This window comes from Globicephala melas, chromosome 11 (genome assembly GCF_963455315.2).
Source record: "Globicephala melas chromosome 11, mGloMel1.2, whole genome shotgun sequence".
Taxonomy (NCBI): Eukaryota; Metazoa; Chordata; class Mammalia; order Artiodactyla; family Delphinidae; genus Globicephala; species Globicephala melas.
In genome coordinates, this window is record NC_083324.2 from 49,388,871 (window position 1) to 49,412,390 (window position 23,520).

At 43.3% G+C, this 23,520-nt stretch overlaps 1 protein-coding gene across 23 annotated transcripts in view; it reads right to left on the reverse strand.

The window, feature by feature from the left end:
* ARPP21 (cAMP regulated phosphoprotein 21) overlaps positions 1-23,520 on the reverse strand; it is a 181,253-nt gene that overhangs the window by 39,896 nt on the left and 117,837 nt on the right. For all 23 annotated transcript variants that reach the window (XM_060308035.1, XM_060308034.1, XM_060308052.1 and 20 more), the window contains 4 exons: positions 22,034-22,215; positions 20,915-21,019; positions 19,730-19,990; positions 16,205-16,331 (listed from right to left, as the gene is read on the reverse strand). In XM_060308035.1, the coding sequence (XP_060164018.1) occupies positions 16,205-16,331; positions 19,730-19,990; positions 20,915-21,019; positions 22,034-22,215 (675 nt within the window). The remainder of the gene's footprint in view (positions 1-16,204; positions 16,332-19,729; positions 19,991-20,914; positions 21,020-22,033; positions 22,216-23,520) is intronic.

Here is a 23,520-nt window from a genome sequence, read left to right on the forward strand (position 1 = left end):
ATGGAAGCAACCTAAGTGCCCATGAATGTGACAGATGAATGGATAAAGAAGATGAGGCACATATATACAGGGGAATATTACTCAGACATAAAAAGAAATGAAATTGAGTTATTTGTAGTGAAGTGGATGGACCTAGAGTCTGTCACAGAGTGAAGTAAGTCAGAAAGAGAAAAACAAATACCATATGCTAACACATATATATGGAATCTAAAAAAAAAAAAAAGATTCTGACGAACCTAGGGGCAGGACAAGAATAAAGCCGCAGACGTAGAGGATGGACTTGGGGACACGGGGAGGGGGAAGGGTAAGCTGGGACGAAGTGAGAGAGTAGCATTGACATATATACATTACCGAATAGAAAGTAGCTAGTGGGAAGCAGCTGCATCACACAGGGAGATCAGCTTGGTGCTTTGTGACCACCTAGAGGGGTGGGATAGGGAGGGTGGGAGGGGGACACAAGAGGGAGGGGATATGGGGATATATGTGTACATATAGCTGATTCACTTTGTTATACAGTAGAAACTAACACAGCATTGTAAAGCAATTATACTCCAATAAAGATGTTAAGAAGAAAAAAAGATTAATGGCACATTAATTGCTTGAGAATGCAGTTTGGAAAAGCTGATCTGTCTGAGCATTAGAATAAGTTGCACTTAGTTAAAATCAAAAAAAGCTTTTAAAGAGACTGAAGAAATGCACCTTCCCTACAAAAAGAGAGTACCCCTTGGGGAGAGGTGATGCCTAGCTGTCAACAATTCAGGAAAATCCAGTTATCTGCATTTTTTATAAGCTCCCCTCCCCAGCCTAATGCTGATGGAACATCTCTTGAGAAACAGTGATTTAGGAGTGATGAAAGTGCATTTTTCCAATGGCAAATTTCTATCACATCACCACCTTTTCTGAAGATGAGTATAGTAGCTACAGTTCCGTGATGGGGTCTTTAAAGTTTCAAATTGCTTCCAAATTTTTCCAGGTACATAATATTGTCCTAATAAATCAATGAAATTTATCTCAAGCCCCTTGAAGACCAGCAGACATCAAACTCCCAGCTGATTTATTTTTTTACTTCCTGCTTCGACTTCCATGCCTGTTAGTTCCCAAAATAAAGCCATCTGCAGTGATTTCACAGAGGTTCTGGTTTGCCTGGAGACTCTCACATCCCCTCCACCCTACAGAGGCTTCTGCTGCAAATCTAGCAGAAAGAGCCAGATGGCAGGTGTCGTTGTACAAGTGCTGGCTGTCACCACCAGGCAAATTTACAGGATTCAACTAGCCGGTCTTCCCGACAATCCTGCGGACCCTCAGGGCCACCAGTGTGAGCTGGAACAGGAAGAGAGCTTGCGGGATGCTGAGAGCTGGAATTACTGACTCACATAATTTATAGTCAGTTGCTGTCACCACAAACCAACAACAAACAACAACACAGGGGGGAAAAGAAAAAGAGAGAAAGCTTTTGGTGTCTTTTTACTCTGTTTCACAGCCTCTTGAATAAGCCTGGCATGCCCTTTTAGGTTTTAAATCTCCATTTACAAGCACACACAGGTACAAATGTGATGTTTAATAGATGCCATCTAGGTCTTGAAGGGATAAGGTAGTTCCTGCAACATTAGAGTAACTCAAAATGGGAAGCAACACAGGATCGCTGTTTTTGTTCTGGTTAATTTTAGCCAGTGGTGGGTGAAACAATCCAACGTGCTAGTGCTTGTTGACAGCATTATAAGAACTCTTTGGCAAAACACACTGATTTTCTGCACTTAATATCTTTTTTCAATTCTTCACTTTAGAAAGAATGGACAGATTTCTGCAAGGAGAGAGGCTTCAGAAGAAGCCAACCTGCCAACAACCTGACCTTGGACTTCCAGCCTCCAGAGGGGTGAGAAATAAATGCCAGTTCTTTATCACACACACACACACACGCATGCATGCACATGCACGCACACACACACACACGCACGTATGCACGCACACACATATACTAACCCTCTTATTTTTGCTACTTGCGCTGAAGACTTGTTTCTGAATAAGAGACACTAAATCTCTTGGCAAACTCTTAAATTCCTTAAGTTCCAAGTTGAACAGGTGGTTCAATTACCCGGAAAAAGAAGCAAAAGCCTACAGCACACTAAATATCCTTAACTAGCTGACAAACTCAGCAGCAGAATAATTTAGAAATCAACAACTATATATGCATATTCTCTATCATTGTTCTGAGGAAGGAGAAAATACAGATAAGAGGGATGAAGTGGGTTAGGAAGAGGCTGAGTTTTGGATCCAGACTGATACAGGTTTATTGATTTCCTGGGGCATAGTGAGAGCTTAGGACTGAAAGTCACATCAGCTGATTCCCATACTTGCTGAATGATGTCCCTGGAACTGGACTTCCTAGATTCACCTATCTATAAATTCACACGCCTATATTTGTCTTGCCATTTTTAAGAGGGGGAGAAAAACATTTTGAGCTCTTGGGGGCTTATTTAGAAGCATACCTAGAAAGTATGTCATAAGTTCTGCCAAATTAATACATTAATTTTCACACTAGTCACCAAATATGCCATTACATCCTGCCAGAGTTTGGAAAATGCCTATTATGCAAATTTCAGAACTGAAAATACATGTAAAAATAAGTGCTACCACTCAGTCATTTAAATTCAGTTTATTTGGACAATCACATTCGTACACACACACACTTCTTAAAAACCCAATTTCCCTTTCTCTATTTGGATGTCTAGAAAAGACCAGCTAAAGGCAATAATGAAACAAGAAGTGTCCATTTCACAGATGAGCTATTTTCATGAATGGGAAGACAGAGCAAGTGGTTGGTAGTCAGGTCAATGGCTAAATGAATTGACAGCGAGGACAAGTGTAGTTTTTATGCCTGACAGACAGCAGTGCTGAGGAGCCCCAGGGAAGGAGGGAGGGAGCAAATGTTTCCATGTTTTTTCCCCCACATTCCTGTTGCCAAGGAAACCTTCTCCTCTGTATGGCACATTCCCAGAGACTCTTGAGGTAGACTCCAACCCAAAGAGTATGAGCTCCTTGAATTTTGTCGCTTTAACAATGGGAAATTAAAAAGACACGAGTGCTTGACAGAAGGCAGAGAAATACCCTGAACTTTCTGTGGAGTCCTCCCTGTTTGGGGAGAGAACAAGCGAAGCCAGTAACAACAGTCTGTTATGAAATAGTCCTGGGATATGGACATTAAGGAAGATAGATAAATGAAAGATTTGAAAGCTTTTGTTCTGCCACCACATGTACTTTCTTATTAACAGGAAACCAGGAGTGCAAGGGCTGCTCTGGGAAACATTCCATGTTGTAAACTGCTGTTACTGTGTGAGATATTTCCGAGTGTTTGGGGTTCTCCTGAGTAGTCCTGAATGACTGAGGCAAGGTTGGACCTACAAGGTTGGGAGCAGGGTGATTCATTATTGCTATTAAAATTATGCCACATATTATTACAATTACATTTAAAAATTTTCCATTTGTTTGCTGCCAGTATATACAAATACAATTAATTCCTATATTGTGTCCTTGTATTCTGCAACATTGTTAAACTCACTTATTAGTTCTAGTAACTGTTTTGTAGACTGTCTTGAATTTTTTTATTTAAACATGCATGTCACCTGAAAATAGTTTTGCATAGAAATATAGTGTTCAGAACTGTTATGAGAATCAGTTTACATGCATGTATAAAATAATAAGGTGTTTTCAATAAATAAAAACACTGTATTAATAAGAAAGTGGCATGATCTATGATTATGTGCCTATAACATGCATATATATAAGCTCAAACAGAAAAAAAAAAGGCAAAAAAATCATTGTTCTGTCAGCATGGAGTTTTTGTGTCTTTCAAAACATTCTGGGCTTCCCGGGTGGCGCAGTGGTTAAGTGGCCAATGCGGGAGACATGGGTTCGAGCCCTGGTCCGGGAAGATCCCACATGCCGCGGAGCAACTAAGCCCATGCGACACAACTACTGAAGCCTACGCGCCTAGAGCCCGTGCTCCGCAACAAGAGAAGCCACAGCAATGAGAAGCCTGTGCACGGCAACGAAGAGTAGCACCTGCTCACCGCAACTAGAGAAAGCCCGCACGCAGCAACAAAGACCCAACGCAGCCCAAAAAAAAAAAAAAAAAAAATTCCTTCCCTGTAAGTACTGTGTTGTTTTCACAATTTATAAAAAGTTTCATATTCTAAATAAAATGACAAAAATTACTATGTTAGGACTGAAAATTGCCACAATTTTCAGCTAGGCAGGAGCTTTACTCTCTTTTTTTTTTTGTCCTTGGATTGTTCTGACTCATCTCCCCACTAAAAACTGAGCTTTTCCTCCAAGATAGATCTAGTTGGTCTCAACTGGGGAAATCAAGGTGTTCATCAAAATTCACTAGAGAGTATCTCTAGCCCTCTGACCTGTATCATGTGATGTCACACAGTCCGGTTAACACCATCCATACAAAGATGAGTACTCAGAGGGATATTTATCTATAAACTGTTTTCCTTGGGAAAGAAATGTACACAAACCCACTTGGAGCTAGTTTGACATATCCTACTGCGTATTCTTACAATCCCTCGAAATGCATACTCCACTGCAGTATCTTGCATTTGGGGGGCTCTATTCTAACTCCTCTATCTGCCATTTATTTTTTATTCTCAAACAGTTATGACCCACAATGGCTCATAAAAAGTGCAATGGCGTTGGACCTACTTCAGAAACAAAAACAAAAAATGACAGAGTAAGAGCATCTGAGAAAACGTTAAAAATGCAATTTTAATGAATCTCTAGGTGCCTTTAAGGAAATGGTGTGGGAATCAGGGAGAAGATGTCAGTGGGCAATTAGGGATTGGTGGCGGTCCTGGAAGGGCATCAAAATCCTGGCTACAGGGACTTCCCTGGTGGCACAGTGGTTGAGAATCCGCCTGCCAATGCAGGCGACACAGGTTCGAGCCCTGGTCTGGGAAGATCCCACATGCCATGGAGCAACTAAGCCCGTGTGCCACAACTACTGAGCCTGCACTCTACAGCCCGTGAGTAACAACTACTGAGCCCACGTGCTGCAACTACTGAAACCCATGCGCCTAGAGCCCGTGCTCCGCAACAAGAGAAGCCACCGCAATGAGAAACCTGCACACCACAACGAAGAGTAGCCCCCGCTCACCACATCTAGAGAAAGCCCGTGCACAGCAACAAAGATCCAATGCAGCCAAAAATAAAAGAAATAAATTTATATTAAAAAAAAAATCCTGGCTACAGCCAGGGAAGATGGGCTGACAACTGTGAAGTGCACCTGGATGAAACCACGCAGTGGGGCTGTGGCCTCTTCAGGGATCTGAACAAGAGCATGAGTGTGAAGCCTATTGCATGTTGCTCTTCTAATGAACAGCCGTGCAAAAATGCCTCTGCCGTGGAATCGGGCTGTAACAACTGAACTAGTGACCCTACATGTAAGCATGCGACCTCCACCTGCTTTAAAGAGGGTATGGGAGCCACTGCGCTTCTTTGAGAATTATATTAACTTTCGAGGCTCCTACAATCCCGCAGCCTTCCTGGATTGCTGTCTGGACCCAGAACTATCATGTTCATGTGCCATCGTTTGGACAGAAGGGCCAGTGGCATTTCAGAGCTGGAGGGGGTGATTAAAATTTTGTTCTTGCGCTGCTGGTCCAGGGAAGGGGCAAACTGGATGTCATGAATAAAGTACATCCATGCTGACTGGCTTGGCTGAATTGATACTGGTGTCCCTACAGAAAATGGTCACATCTGAAGACCGTGGAAAAAAGAAAGGAACATATTTCACGGCTACTTACTTGGAGGTAGTGTCCTTTGAATTTAGTGATCTGCACACTGTTTTCAATTCAAAGTTAGAAAAAAAAATCAATAATTTTAAGCAATAGTAACCCCCTTGGAAATGACAAATTTAAATACCAGCCTAATCATTTTTTCTATAGAGACCATGGCAGCTTGGAATCTGGGAAGCAAGATAAAAATAACATAATTCAAGATGCTCTTCACTGTTTTATCACCACAGATTTCTAAGTGGAGTCAAACCCTGAGGGCTAACTTGATGCTGGCTTTAGGGACAGCAATGGGAACAAAAAATAGCCTAGTACTTTCCATGCTCTGCTTCCAGAAGGTTGGGAAAATCTAAAACATTCTTCTTAATCATTTGAATGCTAGATTGTGAATGTCTCTGAAAGAATGCAGTGTCCTATCTCTTAATGGAGAGGGATGTGTAGGGTGGAAAGAAATGAGAATGATAAATTAAAATAAAGGGGAAGGGACTTCCCTGGCGGTCCAGTGGTTAACACTTAGCCTCCCAATGCAGGGGGTGCAGGTTGAATCCCTGGTGGAGGAGGTAAGATCCCACATGCCTGGCGGCCAAAAAACCAAAACATAAAAGCAGAAGCAACATTTGTAACAAATTCAATGAAGACTTTAAAAAAAAATAAAGGGGAAAATGCAGACAATGAACACATGAGATGAAAGGCACCAAGCACCCAGAGTTTGGAGTGAAAATCTTATTTAATATAAGGAGAAAGAAAAAGGCAAACAAACGAGAGAGGGAGAGAGAGAGGGAGGGAGACTGTGTGGAGTTAAGAATTAAAGATAGAAAATAAAATAAGAAAACGGATTTGGGGATGGGGAGGAAATAGAGACCTTGAGGAATTAAAAAAAAGTTTCTAAAGAAAAGTGGAGCTGAAAAATGAGGTCATTCATAGATCTAGGTGACAGCTGACAGCAGAAATTGCTGGCAGCAAATTCACAAGACATAAAAAGAGCAGAACACAAAAAGGGAGGGTCAAGACTACACATGGCACAAAACATCCTAACTTCTATTTTTTGTGTGTGTGTGTTTTCTTTTGTTTTTTTATTTATTATTATTATTTTTTGTGGTACGTGGGCCTCTCAGTGTTGTGGCCTCTCTTGTTGAGGAGCACAGGCTCCAGATGCGCAGGCTCAGCGGCCTTGGCTCACGGGCCCAGCCACTCCACAGCACGTGGGATCTTCCCGGACTGGGGCACGAACCCATGTCCCCTGCATCGGCAGGAGGATTCTCAACCACTGCGCCACCAAGGAAGCCCCCTAACTTCTCTTAATTTACTTTGGTTAAACCATCAGGTAACTGACACCTTGGAACAAGCAGTTCGGGTTCTTTGGATTTTTCTAATGCATTCAGATTCTCTCTTAGGACAACTATATCTCTCTTAGGAAAGATGTTAACAGTTTTCAAAAACACATGTATTTGTATGCTTTTCTTGCCACCTTACAAGCTATGCTTTCCACTTTCTGTTGCATAAGACAAAGGAAACAGATTTTTAAAAAAAGAAAAAAGAAAACAGATAATGCTATGATCTGTCTTACTTCCTATCTTTACAGAAAAGCAGAAATCCTAACCATCCTGTAGTGCTTAAATGCATAACAAATGAGTATGTTAACACCAAAGGTACATAAAATGCAAAGTGTTAAAGTAACTATTTCAAACACGTTGAATAAATTCTTTTACCATAACCTCCTAGGGGACAGAGGGACCTGGTCATCTATATTGTTTTGGGAACCTGTAAGATTTTCAGACCTAAGAATAGCATAATTCCTATTAATGCTCCTAACAGTGTTAACCTTTCTCATAATCTCAGCTTAATACTTCTCATTCCCATTTCTGTAAATGGAATAATTAGACCAATTAATGAAAGAAACACATGAACATTTCCATAGAAACCTTTTCCAGACCAATATTTTCAGGACAGCATGTTCCGCAAGGATTTATCCATGTGACTTCCACTGATGTTAACAGAAATCAGACAATTAAATCCTCCTGTAACTCTTTGATAATTTACCCCCTCTGCTTTTAGGAACATAATAATGCAGACATCCAAAGTGCAATCACTTCCTTAGAGTTGTCAAGTGTAAAAAATTTTGCATTGCTTCTCTGAGTGATTATCAGTTATATATTCTTTCTCAAACTAAAAAAAAATAGAGATGAATGGCATTTAAAATATTAAAATGTATGGAAATTATATGTAGGGTAATTAGGCAAACAGTTCTTTTTTAAAAAATCATCAAATTTTGGAAGGCAATTTAAGATAAAAAGAGAAGATCCCACTGTCTATAAATGAACATCTCTTATTGGTCACACTGGTGTACCACATTCTTTTTTTTTTTTCGCGGTATGCGGGCCTCTCACTGTTGTGGCCTCTCCTGCTGCGGAGCACAGGCTCCGGACGCGCAGGCTCAGCGGCCATGGCTCACGGGCCCAGCCGCTCCGCAGCATGTGGGATCCTCCCGGACTGGGGCACGAACCCGCGTCCCCTGCACCAGCAGGCGGACTCTCAACCACTGCGCCACCAGGGAAGCCCCACATTCTTTCTTTATCTCTGATCTCTGATGCTCCCTCTCCTCATCTGAGCCAATCCTAAGAGGGAAAGAAGTCAAGGTGAAGAATATGGTCCTAAGAACAAAGACAGAGAAAAGGTTTCTGAAGATAAAATCCCTCTCAATTACAATGACTGCTTAATAAGTCAGGCTAAAAATACAGAATTCACTGTGAAGTTTACTCAACTGCACTGATTAGATAAATTTATAGACTCCATTAAGGTACATTCTGCCCCATCCCAAATGTGTTTCAGAGCAACAGTAAAGAGGCAGCAATCCTCTTTCTCACTAGGAGCTGTTAATATGAAAAATATTCTATTGCAACAAAAAATATTACTCCTAAAAGAAATAAAAAGCTAAGACGTTGCTTTTCCTATCAGGAACAGAGGCTTTTGTCTATTTTCAAATATACACGGGTCACAGATAATTTCTATCTTCCTGCCAGGAATGCCACCCAATCCATTCCATCGTTGTGCATTCACAAGGCAACTAAAATGATTAAAGGAAAGCTAGGGCCCGAGCTCCGCAACAAGAGAAGCCACAGCAATGAGAAGCCCGCGCACCGCAATGAAGAGTAGTCCCCGCTCGCCGCAGCTAGAGAAAGCCTGCGCGCAGCAATGAAGACCCAATGCAGCCAAAAAAAAAAAAAAAAAAAAACCAACCAAACAAACAAACAAAAAAACTAGCCCTGTAAAATGAGTTTTGATGGAAGTATCATTACTTTATTTATTTATTTTTTTGGCTGCATTGGGTCTTCCTCTAGCTGCGGTGAGCGGGTGCTACTCTTCGTTGCAGTGTGCGGGCTTTTCATTGCGGTGGCTTCTCTTTGTTGTGGAGCATGGGCTTTAGGGGTGCGGGCTTCAGTAGTTGTGGTGCACAGGCTCAGTAGTTGTGGCTCGAGGGCTCTAGAGCACAGGTTCAGTAGTTGTGCTACACGGGCTTAGTAGCTCCGCGGCATGTGGGATCTTCCCGGACCAGGGCTCAAACCTGCGTCTCCTGCATTGGCAGGCGGATTCTTAACCACTGCACCACCAGGGAAGCCCGTCATTACTTTAAATGTATAGAAATTCCCAAATTGCTAAGCATATGAAAATCCAAACATACTATATCCCTGAATGTGTATCTGTGACATAGTCCTTGGATGTTTGAACTTTGAAAAAAATGTGTATATTCGTTTGTTAACATGGATTGGTTGGTTAGGCTTTTACTTGATTTCATAACATTTAATTAATTTGCTCTTTTTGATATTTAAATTCGAGGGCTGACAGGTTTTCATTTAACCTTTTAAACTTTCCCACATTCTCCGCTCTCTCACTCACAAGCACACGCTCCCTGTACACGTGAACATAAAATAGGTACACATATCATTCATTCTTTCAGCACCTATGAGTACCTGCTATGTAGTAGAATCATGCTCTATTTATTTTCTATCTCAAGATTTGCATTTGTAAGCTTTAACCTGTTTATGCTAAATACTCACTAGCTATAATTCGTAAGATCATATATGCTGACCATGAAGTATTAGATTTATGCCTGAGATATAAATAATGTTGAATCAAAGAGTGAATCTCGGTAGGTCCTTTCTCTTGTCAGTAGCTGGTCTACAAGATAGCCGTGGTTAAAAGTGTACCATCTACTACATTGCTGTCAAGATGGTAGAGCAGTAATACCAGCATCACCTGGGAGTGTGCCCGAAATGCAGAATCTCAGGAGTCGCCCAGAACCACTGCATCAAAATACACATGTGAACAGGATCCCAGGTGCTACGTATGTGCCTGAAAGTTTGAGGCACACTGGCTACAGCCACCCTCCCCCAAATATCCAAAATGGATGAGGGGGCAGACATTGCATTTACAAAATCTAGTTAAGGAATATTCAGAGACCTAGAGTTGATTTGTGTGTGGAAGGAGCTACAGGGAGTTGAACTGCTCTACCTAAAGAGTGGAAGATATTTTGGATTTTTGTTCCAGAGAAGAAGAGAAAAATCTAATGGCCTATTATATCATTTGTATTTCTGACAGGCTGACCCCCTTGAAGTCTACCTTCTTCACTGAAGAACTTTCTACATACAAGTGGTTTTCTTCCTAGATAGAATGGAGGTTTGGATCAATGAAATCTATATCCCAAAGGTCAAAGGGTCCCCAACAGATTCCTGGATTCTACTGTTATCCTGTCATCAGTTAGCAAAATAAAACAAACAGGATCTCTACTCCCTCACCTGGTTTCCTCTTCCCTCACCATTCTTCTTGTATACCTTTTATTTACATATATTTTAAATAAATTGCAACCTTCTTTATCTGCATCCATCATTCTTCACTCTGATTAACTGGAGGCTTGCTGCAAGGTTTATTTCCAGCTTCTCTATCAGGGCAGGGAGAGATGATGCCCTAAGAGGTGGGGAAGCTCCAGTTTTTCTCCTATGAATAGGGAGGGGGTGATAACACTTCTCCGAGTAATCTGGATGTTATTTTTACTCCTGTTCATGTGCCCTCCTTACCACCTGCACGTGCTAGTTGGTTCTGAGTTCATATAGTCAAGGGCAAAATCTCACAAGTCAGACTCAGTCAGCCTGAATAACCCTGCTGAGTGTCTGAGAGCTGCATCGGTTACTAAATCTGTAAAGACTGAAGTAGCAGAAGTCCCCTTTCTGGCTCTGACGAGAAAGACTCCACATCGGGTAGGAGGCTGACCTTCCTCAGTTTCCTCATTTAGCAAAACTGAGTGTTTACCTTCCATTTCTATTTCCACTATTTAAATATCATGATGGCTGACGAGCAGAGCCTAAGAGAAAGTCCAAGTGAGGTTTATCTTAAATCCAAGTGAAAAGAGTGAGTAAAGTTCAAAAACTTCTGAAGACCTCCACCATTGCCTCCTGTAAGAGATTCCAACTCTACTGTCACCAGGCAGGTTGGAGCCTCATGGACCCAATCCAGAGAACTGAGCAGAGCAGAAGTAAACAGGCGAGCAGAACCCCACAAAAGCTGCATGGAGTTTTGCAATACAATGCATTTTTAAGATTTCCTTTTCATGGCTTCCTTTTAAACTATGATTTGAAAAGTAAAACATTGTCATGGAAAATGCTCTATGAGATTGGTTTTTACCAAAAATGAATCATTCGGCAGATGGTTGGGAGTGGGGGAAGGTGGGAGAGGAATGGGATTTTAGAAAAGCAGAGGTGAGAGGCATCCCCACAGTTTTCAGAATCCACATCAAATGATCCACTGCAGTTATAATCTAATCTAAGGCTCACGCAAGTTTCATGTTTTTCCCCCTTCCTGCTCTGCTCCGAAGCCATCCATGTTCTCTTCCTGTTGTTCTATTTTCATTATATTCAAGAATACAGAAACATCTCCTCTATTAGGAAAGCAGAACTGTTGGACTGTCTGTTGTAAACAGTCACCTACATGATTTTTCTACCCAAACCTAAAGTAGTATTACTGCCGTTAAGCAACAGGGCTGAAAGCCTGGCATGTGAGAGACGTGGACAGCAGCTTATAGGAAGACCTTACCCAAACTTCACTGGTCAGAGGGCTTTGACCTTCCATACTGCTTCTGTGGAATGTTTCTAGCTTCTGTTAGGGAATGAAACATTTCTTGTTTATTTGGGAAAGGAACCAACATGCTCCAAATAGCTACAGTCTCCCCTTCATCCTTGGACTTCAGGGATACGGGGGCAACCTTTGTCTTGAGATTCATTTCAGGACTTTAGGAAGTCTTATAGTTTGAGTCACGAATATCCACCTCTCAGCAACTGCCAGAACGAGTAAACAGGAAATCAGCAAAATTACAGATGATCTTAACAGCAAAATAAACTAACAGGATTTGACTGACATGTATAGAACATTCCACCTAACAACAGCAGAATACCCATTTTTTTCAAGTGCTCAAAGGAACATTCACCAAGATAGACCATATCCTGGGCCATAAAACCAACTGCAACAATTTTATAAGAATTGAAATCATACAGAGTATGTTTTCTGACAATAATGGAATCAGCCTAGAATCAATAACAGAAATACAACAGGAAAATCTCCAAACACTTGCACATTAAACAACATACCTCTAAAAAATCCACCGGTCAAAGAGAAAAATCTCAAATAAAAGAAAAAAAAATATAAACATGAATCAAAATATGGCATCTAAAAATATGTGGGACACAGCTAAAGCAGGGCTGAGAAGGAAACAAAGCACAAAATTCTTACATTAGAAAAGAGAAAAGGTCTTAAATCAATAATCCAACTTCCTACCTCAAAAAACTACAAAAAATAGAGCAAAATAAAACTAAAATGAGCAGAAGGGAGAAAATAATAAAGACAAGAGGAGAAATCAATAAAATTGAAACAATAAAACAATACAGAAAATCAGTGAAACAAAGAGGTAGTTCTTTGAAAAGATCAATAAAAATTGATAAATACAGCAAGATTTATGAAAATAAAAGAAAATTTAAAATTACCAATATCAAGATAGAACAGGATATCACAACATATCCTGTAGCTATTAAAAGGATAATAGAGGAATACTACTGACAACTTTATACTCATAAACTCAACAACTTAGAAGAAGTGGGTCAATTCCTCAATGACCACAAACTACCAAAACTCAGCAAAACTGAAATGGATAATCTGAATAGTCTTATAACCATAATGAATTCATATTTTAAAGCTGCACACATTATCTTCAAATAAAAAGTAAAAAAAAAAAAAAAATTTTGCTTCTGCAAATCCCCAGGCCCAGACAGTTTCACTGGAGAATTCTACCAAACATTTAAAGAAGATTTAGCACCAATTTTACACAATTTCACGCAAAAAATAAAAGAGGAGGAACCACTTCCTAATTTATTTTATGAAACCAGTATTATTCTAATACCAAAATTAGGATTTATTCATTCCCAAATGCCCATTTAGGAAAGTATATGGGACTTTACAAGTTCATTTTTGTTGTTTTTAGGACATGTCCAAGATCTTGGAGAACGAAGAATGAATCTATATACATATCTATGTAGAGAGAGAGAGAAAGAGAGAGAGAGAGAGAGCACACTTTTAAGTCAAACTGAAAAGGGAATTTGGAGTTGGAGACATGATGTAAAAGGAACGCTATTTTTTTCCTTCCCAATGTGTGATTTGTGCACGAATGTCTCAGCTGCTCTCTGCCGTTTGTTACTGACCAGCTCTGCAAAATAACATGGAAGCCCATGTGAGTCGGGAGACAAAAGTCCAGGCTCTCAATGTGTTCTGCTATTAAGCCACCCTGTGTACCTGAATAATTAATTAATGTTATCTACCTCTGTAACATGCTGGTTTAGTTACAGCACGTTAAGTTCTACAGGATCATCCATGCCAGGAAATAAAGGCAAAACTAGTAAGCATGTTTATGTCATTATGATAAATTGGTTAACACACAGGCTTAATTAAGAGGCTCTTTCCTCTATGAGGCAGTCCACGGACATGGAGTTGTTCCCCCAAATAACTCCTCTATGTATGTCCCTTTGGGAAGTTGCTGATGGTGTCACTAAGCTCAGCGAAAAGCTTCCCAGCTGTAGGGCCCAGAGCCCCCTTCCACCGTCACAGAGCCATCGCCAAGCTGTGTTCCTTGGATTTTATTGGCAGAGGTGATTCTCAGTGAGATCTGGGGACACGGTCTGCCTTCCCAAACACTCAGTAAATTCAGCAGAGGTGGAAACCACAGGGGGATTTTCGGCCTGATGTCAGCTGTGATGGCCACCACGCTAGGAGCACAAGGGTCTACATGTGTATACTGATGTCATCACTCTCAGGGAAGATACTGTGCATGTATCATTTTGCATTTCTCAGCTCCCCACCCTCACAGGCACATTAGCTGCCACTCACTTCCTTGACACCTGAAGCACCGGCTGCTATTCTGAGCAAGATACTGACTTAGAATGCTTTCTTCTAATTACGTGTCATTAACTTGCCTTGGGGTGGCAGTTCCCTGGTGATGTGGGGCATGGGACAAGTCAAAGCCACTGGGTTGTCACAAAAGCCACAGTTAGGTCTCCTCAAGATGGGGAGGGTGGTTTCTGCATCCCCAAATTCCCCTACAGTGTTTTAAAAAGGGTAAGAAAAGGTCATGTGGATTCTCCCTTGGGTTGACATGCATCAGTGAAGGTAGCGGGGAAGCGTCCGTGGGGAGCCCGAGGCTTGTTCTGAATCTTATTCTGTTGCCCAGTTAACATATTCGTCCAACTTTCTCAGCACCTCACACAGACCCAGAGTTCACGGGACAGTGGGATGCTGCACGTCTGGACCTGCATTCCTGTATGTGAACTATACCCTAACACAAGACTGAAATATCCTTCAGAAAACTCTCAAACAGTGGCACTAAACTAAATTTAAAAAAAATCATTATAATTAGATATTGGCATCTTTCTTCTTCTAAAGGCAGTGGCAACCAAAAGGAAAACTTTGCTATAGCCTCTGGACCAATAGCTAGAAGATTATAAATTAACTCTTTGATAACACGAGCAGGAAAAAAAAAAAAGACGGTTCAAGAATGCAAACAACACGTTACTAGAGTCTATATCTAAATTGATAGCACAGTTACCACCAGAATGATAGAGATAATACCATCTTCCAACAGTCAGAGAAAATATGGCCAAATGCTTGTCTTAAAGTAACTAATAATTAGCAATCCTTTAGTGCTCTCATGACTGTAAAAGTGTAAAGCCAATTCAGAGGTCAAAATATATCCTTCCCCAAACTGATACAGTGTTGAAAATAAGACATAGTCTGGTTGGCTGCTATATGCATCTCCTTCTTCTCCCACAGACTTTAAGCCATGAGATGAACTAAAGAATATACAGCTACCCCCACCACGGAGGAATTAAATGACCCCTCCAAGGTGACAAAATGCTAGCAGCATCAGCGTGAGTATTCAGTGGGGGTTGGTATTCATCCTTGGCAAGGATGGTGCTTTTTGTCATAACGTAAAAAAACTGTCCATTTCCTGTAGATATCACACAGGCATATTGTACACATTACAGATGCACATACATACGTCCAGTGTAGAAACTGGGTGGCAGATGGGAGTGTGGGCTCTAACATGCTGCCCTACTCACGGAAGGCAGGGTGCCCCAGCCAGGCGGTCTTCAGCAGGACCATCAGCGGTTTTCTCTGCCGTGTGGGCAGCAGAAAGGACACAAATGTCTCCCTAGCACAGGTCACTGAGGCCTGCCGGCTTCCTGCTGCTGTCGGGGTCGCGGCATCCCATCAGGAGTGTGACACAGTAGGGAAAGAGACCGGTTCACTGTGAGACCTGCTACTCACTCTCGGACAGTGCCTCGGCCCCCCTTCCCACTGCACAGCGGCTGCCGCAGGAGGCTGTGGCCCTCCAGACCATAAGCCAGGGTCTGAGTTCCATCGGGACACAGGCTGCAGTGTCAGTGGCCTTCTTCTCAAAACGCTGCTTTCTAGGATGCTACAGAAATGACCTAATTTGGTGCCCTAGCCTTAGGAACAGGGGAAAAGTCTCTTCAGGTTGAAAAGGGGGAAAAAAGTATGAACTAGGAAGATAGGGATGTAGCTGGCTCTGCTTTCAGAGAAACTAAGAGGATCCTCAAGTCATTTACGGAGACCGCGTTTCACATGCACGCTAGGAACGCTGGGGATGCTAGGGATGCTGGCGTGACATGGGCTTCTCCTCCTTGGACCTGTCACTTTTCCACATGGAGTTAATCAAATGCTCCTTTATCTTCTCTGGGAAAGGGAAATGAGCTGATTTAAATTGCCAAGCTTGGATACTCATCCAAAGAGGACAGCTGAGAGATTTATGTGCAAAATAACTGAGTTGGAGGAGAAAATGGGAAACGGATTCCAAGTACCTGCTTGCTGTGCTGTCTGTGGCATCTGCTGGCCTCTCGGAGCACTGAACTGAACAGAGGCCATGGGCCGGTACTGCTGCGTGGTTGAGGTAGGGTACTGACCAGATGGATAATAATATACAGGCATCTGTGGAAGAAAGGGAACAATGGCAGGAAATGAGAGCTGTAAATGGAGTAACATTTTGAAACATAAAATACTGTCATCGTATGACATAATGTGAGTACAGTAGATTGCAAAGACGGCCACCATGCGTGTGTGTGTGTGTGTGTGTGTGTGTGTGTGTGTGTGTGTGTGTGTGTGTGTGTGTGTGTGTGTGTGTGCGCATTACTGCTCCCATGAAAAGGTGAAATCTACTCCCGAAAGCCATGAATCTGAGCTGGCTCTGTCTTCCTTTGACCAATGCCATGAGACAGAAATGATGACTTCTGAGACTTGTAAGCCTGATTCTTAAGAAGACTTGCAGCTTCCACTCTTTCAGAAGAGAACCCAGCCACCAGGAGAAGTCCAGGCTACCCAGCTGGAGAAAGAGGCCATGTGGAGAACAGAGGCAGCCCAGCCAAGACCCCAACACTGCAGCATGTAAGTCAGGCCACCTGGGATCTTTCAGGCCCAGTCAAGCCACATGTGGTGCAGAGGCGAGCCATCGCTGCCAAGTCCTGCTCAAACTGCCGACCTGGCTGTGAGCAATACAATGGTGATTGTCTTAAGGTGCTGAATTTTGTGCTTTTTAAACAAGAGTGAATGAAACAAGAGTGAATGAAACAGTCATCTACAACAACACATTTTTACGTAGTTTTAAATATGATCATTAACTTGAATTGTTTTGCTAATGGAAACACAGGTAGGTCATGAAATCTGCTGATCTCCTGCCTAAAAGAATCAGAGGATGAAATTATGAAATATGGGGAGGCCCAGCAAAGCACTTTTCAGAGTGATTGGCACATAGCTGGTATCCCAGAAAATGGATGTTCAGTTTTAAAAGGGACATATGTTAAAAATACTGTTCATGTCACCTTCTGTCACTTTCTAATGACTAAGAATGATTGAAAATACTCTAATTACTTCCAATAAGATTCAAATCAAATGTCTCCTGACCTGGAAAGACTTCCTTGCCTGCCTCAGGTCATTTATATTAAGGCTGTTTTCTTATTTTTTAGAAATTTATTTATTTATTTTGGGCTGCGATAGGTCTTGTTGCTGCACGTGGGCTTTCTCTAGTTGCGGCGAGCGGGGGCTACTCTTCCTTGTGGTGCCCGGGCTTCTCATTGCGGTGGCTTCTCTTGTTGAGCATGGGCTCTAGGAGGGCAGGCTTCAGTAGTTGTGGCTTACAGGCTCTAGAGCGCAGGCTCAGTAGTTGCGGTGCCCAGGCTTAGTTGCTCCGCGGCATGAGGGATCTTCTCGGACCAGGGCTCGAACCCGTGTCCCCTGCATTGGCAGGTGGATTCTTAACCACTGCACCACCAGGGAAGCCCTGTTTTCTTATTAATCGATTACTTTTTTATTTACAGGCCTCTGACTTTTCTTCTATCAGCTTCTTTAAAGTGTAAGCAGAGGTGTGCCAGTACACAGCCTGCAAGGATTATCTGCTTAGAATAACATTAGGAGCCACCTGTTGAAGAACTGTGAATTTTATGGCTATTTTATTTTCCCTCTTTGCCTTGTCCATATTTTTTTTTTTTTTTTTTTGCGGTACGCGGGCCTCTCATTGCTGTGGCCTCTCCCGTCGCAGAGCACAGGCTCCGGATGCGCAGGCTCAGCGGCCACGGCTCATGGGCCCAGCCGCTTCACGGCACGCGGGATCCTCCCAGACCGGGACACGAACCCGTGTCCCCCGCATCGGCAGGCGGACCCCCAACCACTGCGCCACCAGGGAAGCCCTTGTCCATACATTTTTGCTTCACCCTTCCAGTGGGCGTTCAGAAAGCATTCACCCGAATCAGACAAAATTGACCTTTAAGGTTATTAAATAGGTCATTTTCTGCATAAACATAACGTATTTCCATATATGCCCATGGACTGTATCTCAAGTGTTCTTTTCAACACTATACATAATTGAGTAACTGAGTTTTAAAATGTTTACTAAATTGACAATCACTGTGGGTTATATCCTATACCTTTATCTGTGGTACTTTTACAAAGAAGTTCACAGATGTCCAGACTGCTCATGAGCATCTGTTTTCCTTTTTTTTTTCTTCCGTCCCTCTTTCTATTTTTAAATCTGTTGGAGAGGGAATGAAAGCATTTCTGTTGCAGACACACCAAAGCTCTGAGTTGTCTTTGCTCTTGTAGTGCACTAATTATTGAAATTCCTTCAATCAAGGAAGGGCATTTTTTTAAAAATTCTTCAATTAAATATTCTGCCAACTCTTCTCTTTGACATCAGAAAAGGGTGACAGATGCTATTTAGGCTAAAAGAGTTAAACTACTTTTCCCTGATAATTAAAGTAAATATTTATTAGTAAAATAATTAATATATCAATGAGGTCCTTTCTCCTGTAACTCAAAATTATTTTTAATATCTCCTTAAACCCCACCAGCAACACTACTACATTACATAGAAGGCAACTAAAGATTGACTATTAATTATCACTCAAAATAAAATGAACAACTGGGTGAAAATCATTTCATGGTGGAGGATTCTGCATGGCTGGAAAAGAAAATAATTTATTCAAGATGTTAAGGCAGTGCCACACCACAAATGATACGAAGGTGACACTGTACTTTAAATGGCTCATCCAATGCAATATTTCATAATTAGGATGGAATTTGCTTGGGATATGCATGCCTTGAAAATGGACCAGAAAACGCTTCTGTGCATTTTACATCTTGACAGTAATCACTTGCAATATTCTGCAAGGGATACCCAGGAGAGCTCCAGAGATGTTTGGTGGTGAAGAGTAACACATAATCAGTCTTTGAGAAGACAGTAAAAATCAGTGATCTGTGGTGTCTTACATGCTCAAGTCAATTAAATATGATTAATGGCTACCTGTGAGCATGTGCAGGAGCCCCGCTCCCCAGGGGAGTGGAGAGGACAGTGGATGGGGCTTAGCTTCCTCCTTTATATTCAGAGAGGAGCCCCAGAAAAGCTCCAGAAAATGCTTATGAATGGATAAGAAAGGAAACAACACATTTCCAGAGCAGCAGCAAGAGAGATGAAAGTCCCCCAGGAGCTGGCCTTCCCCTTTCTTCCCCGAGGCTTTCCCTCCCTGGGCAATCACCCCAGTGAGCTGACATCCTGCTGGAGGGCAATGCTCTCCCATGGCCTCTGCACAAACAGCCTGGAAAATGGGCCACTTCCCCTGGTACCAGGGACACGGGTCTGCGTCATTAAACTTACTTTCTGAGCCCCCAAGACTTCACACAACTGATGAATGCGACAGACCGGGTCCTGTAGGCTGGGAGTATCAGTATGGACCACAAGAGCGAGGTGAGTTGAGCTGGTGATATTCTACATGGAAACAGAGGTCAAGATGCACCAGCAACCAGCTCTGGGTCACAGGTGTGAGAAAAAGCACACTTACCTGTGTGGGTGGAGGCTGTTGCACAAATCCCTGGGGCGAGGGAGGGGGCTGGAGGACTTGCTGGGAGATGGGAGGGCCAGAGCCCGAGAAGCCCCCCGTTGGGAGCTGCTGGCCTGTGGAGGCGATGACGTAGCTTGGCTGCTGGGTGGGCTGCGGCAGGAGGGACGGTGTGTAGACAGGGCCGGCTGGGGGCTCGGGAGTCTCCCCCGAGGACTGCCGGCTCAGGTTCATCTGGCCAAACTGCGTGGTCACATCCTCTCTCTGCAAGCCATGGAGAGAAACCAGGGCGTCAGCAAGAGTGGCTGAGGAATGGGAGTGGCAGACATAGGACACAGGCTTGTCCTTATGGGAGACGGAGGGAGAACAATTTGGAAAAAATAAACGAAAGGAATTCTCTGTTCAGAACACCAAGAGAACATAGCAAGAGAAGACAGATTTTAATCATCTTGAGGATTAGAGATGGCAAACAGTTTGACCCGTATCTCCCTCTTTCAGTGGAAACAAATTATTATTTTTTTCACTGAGGGCTTGGGATCCTCAGGATGGCACTGAGACAAGAAGGATTTGGGGCTCTGTCCTGGAGGGTCATCTGGTCTACCAGCAGTAACCATAGGATCTGCCTTCTGGAGGACGCAGAAGGACTTGTGCTGCCCATGGCTGCCACAAAGAACTGGTGTCATCAGTGGGGTTTCATTTGCACGTTAAAGAGTAATTAGTCACTGGCCTGGCCTGATGTTCAGGGACAATGCTCACTCTTGTTGTCCAAAAGGACCTAGTACATTGAGGAGAAATGAGAGGCCGTTGGAGGATTGGGATTCTAGGGGAACACCTGTATCAGGAGCACAGGGTGATGTCAGTTACCATCTGGATATTGACTTTTAAGATATTTCCCAACCCTCACACCAAGCTCATGTGTCTCTCTGTTCCTGACATGTAACTCTGAGGACATTAAATTCCCGCTTAGCTTGCAAACTCTTAAAAGGGTACCACTGCAGAGGCACTAAATATGGGACAGATGACAGAAAGGAAAGCATTATTTTGGAGAATGAGACATTCACACATCACCTCCCCCCTTACAGTCAGCCCAGGGCACCCACCCAGCATCAGCCTGCCCTGCACAAGAAAGTAGTCAAACCAGTGAATATGCTCTCCCAGGTGAAAAGTCATCCCCACATGATACAGTACCATGGGGAACTGCGGCGTCGGAGACACGGGCAGGAGATGCTGGGAAGCAAAAGACACAGCTGGGTATTGCACTGACTGGGAGGAAGCCTGCAGCCCCTGGACAGACTGGAGGAAAGAAAAAGCTTGTCAGGTAACAGGGAAATACTGGGGGTTGAAATCCCACCGGAAGGCGATAGCATCTGAAGCACTCCACCGTCCCCCTCACAGGTCCTCCTGGTTCAGTGCACTCCAGAGAGGGGCACCAGCCACCAACAGGAAGCCAATGCAGGCAGACCAGTGCCAGCCAGCCTTGAGGGAGGCTTGCTGCTCAGATATGAAGTCCTGTGTGTGAAACTTTTGAAAATTGTAAAGCACTATAGAGAGTAAAGAATCTTTCGTTCAATTAAAAAAAAGAAGTTATTGTGATACTTTTCATGTTGGTGGTGGTCAGATCCCTGGGTCTAAAAATATAGTCTAAGTACTAAAAAGTAAGAAAAAACAAACAAAAAAAATGAGGTTCAGGGGACTTCCCTGGCCATCCAGTGGTTAAGACTCTGCTTCCACTGCAGGCCCAGGAGCCAAGATCCCTGCATGCCGCCCACTGTGGCCAAAAAAAAAAAAAAAAAAAAAAAAAAGAGGTTCACCCTGGCAACCTGCCTGGAACACTTCAGGTTTCTGAACATTTCCATGTGTTGCCCTAGAAAAGGAGGACAGCCCAATGTCTCTCCAAGGGACAAATGAACAGTCAGGCCACCTGATCTGCATTAGGAATGGGTGAGCAAGGTGACACAACGGCCTGGATGGGCTTGAGTTCAGTCCCCTAGACAGTACAGGCTCCTTGACACATAAAAGCAGCATCTAGATCTAAGACAAGACTTGTCATTCATTTTCCCAAGTACCATGCCTCACCATGCGAGTCACTGGACGGGGCCCTCATCTCTACCTACGCTTAAGGCTCCAGCTGAAGTCCTGTCAACCTGAAACCAAGGGCTCTAGGCTGCCAGGTTTTATTATGGAGTTGAGTGGATGGGACTGGCACCCATGGAAAATATCGCCTCTTCCTGATGCACCGCATCGCTGAGGCTGGTGCAGTCTGCGTCTCCGAGCACTTCCCCTCCCTGCCTTCCCACCAGCTCTTACCTGAGTGACCAGTGGGCCTGCCATTTGCGTCTGGGGTGGCTGGGCCTGCTGCTGGGGTCGCGGGGAGGGCTGCTGCTGGGGCTGCTGCTGGGGCTGCCCCACCATCGCGCTTCGCAGGGGCTGCTGGCTGGTGGGGGGGTTGTATATGGCGGGGGTTCCATCGGGATTCACGAAGGGCTGGCCTGCAGTGGAATCACACCTTGGTCAAGGTAAACTTCTCAAGCTCTCCTTTGGCACAAAGAACCACTCCGACAGATACTCAAAAATGGAACCTAAAGCAAAGGGGCAGGGGAAGTCCAGGACACTGGAGGCTTTGCCAGTGTGAAGACTTGACTGTTTATGACCCATCAGGCTGAGCAAGGTAACAGCGTAAGCCCACAGCAACTTAAAGAAGCCGCAAATGAATCCATCACCTTCAAGGCAATTTGCCAAAGCTAAGTGCATCTGTACAGTGGCACCCAGTGCAGAAGGCCTGTGGAGATGCAACCTTCACCAAGTCCTGTGTCTTGCTGCCCTGCACCTCACAGCTACCAGCGAGACAACTTACACTGAAATATAAGGGCTGCTTTCCGTTTATACGGCTCTGGCGACATTCAGTGACTCAGTGTTTACCAATATATTTGTTTTGCTTCCACTGGGCTGGTCACCAACTTAGAATCATTATCAGTTCCACAAATATATATACAACCAGGATATACCACATGCATTCACTCGCTTCTCTCACAAGCAGGAGTACACAGGGGAGGGGATAGAGATTCTGAAGGTGATGCATAATAAACCCATCACAGAATCATCTTGTCATGGCAGAGCAAATATACATTATTTTGCCTTTTGAGATAATGGCTTGGTTCACTGTTATTGTTCCTACTATTTGAGGAGTATTTTATGGTTTACAAAACAGTATCACTGGAACCTCACTGGGCCTCTGAGGAAGGTAGGTATCATCTCCCTATGTTTCAGAAGAGGAAATGAAGGCCCACCAGGAAGATTACAGGAATAAGGAGCTGAAAGGAAGAGATTAAAGGGCAGCAAATGAAAGAGAGAGAAAGGAGGTAAGGGAGAGAAGAAATGGATTTCCAATATGGAAGGTACAGCAACAGGCACCTTACATCCATGGTCTTCTCTTCCAAGAGCCCCACAGGTGTGCAATCTCATTCCACTTTAGAGACGAGACAATCAAAGTTTGGAGGGCCCAAGCAATTTATTCAGAAATACACAAAGCAGTAAGTGAGACACCCAGGAAATGGCCCTGGTCCATTCACCTCCCATCATACCACACAACTTAAGTGAATTATCCAAGTTTGCTTAATGAGTACATGGTACAACGAGGTACCATGAAAAAAATCCAATTGTAACTGAAAATTATCCATCAACACATGAGAAGTTTGGAGAGGTGGGGGCCGTGTTTCAAGGTGGAATCACCCCCAGGATTGGCAAATAAAGAAGAATCAGAATCTGGGGGAAAAGATGGGCAAGGTGCTTACAGC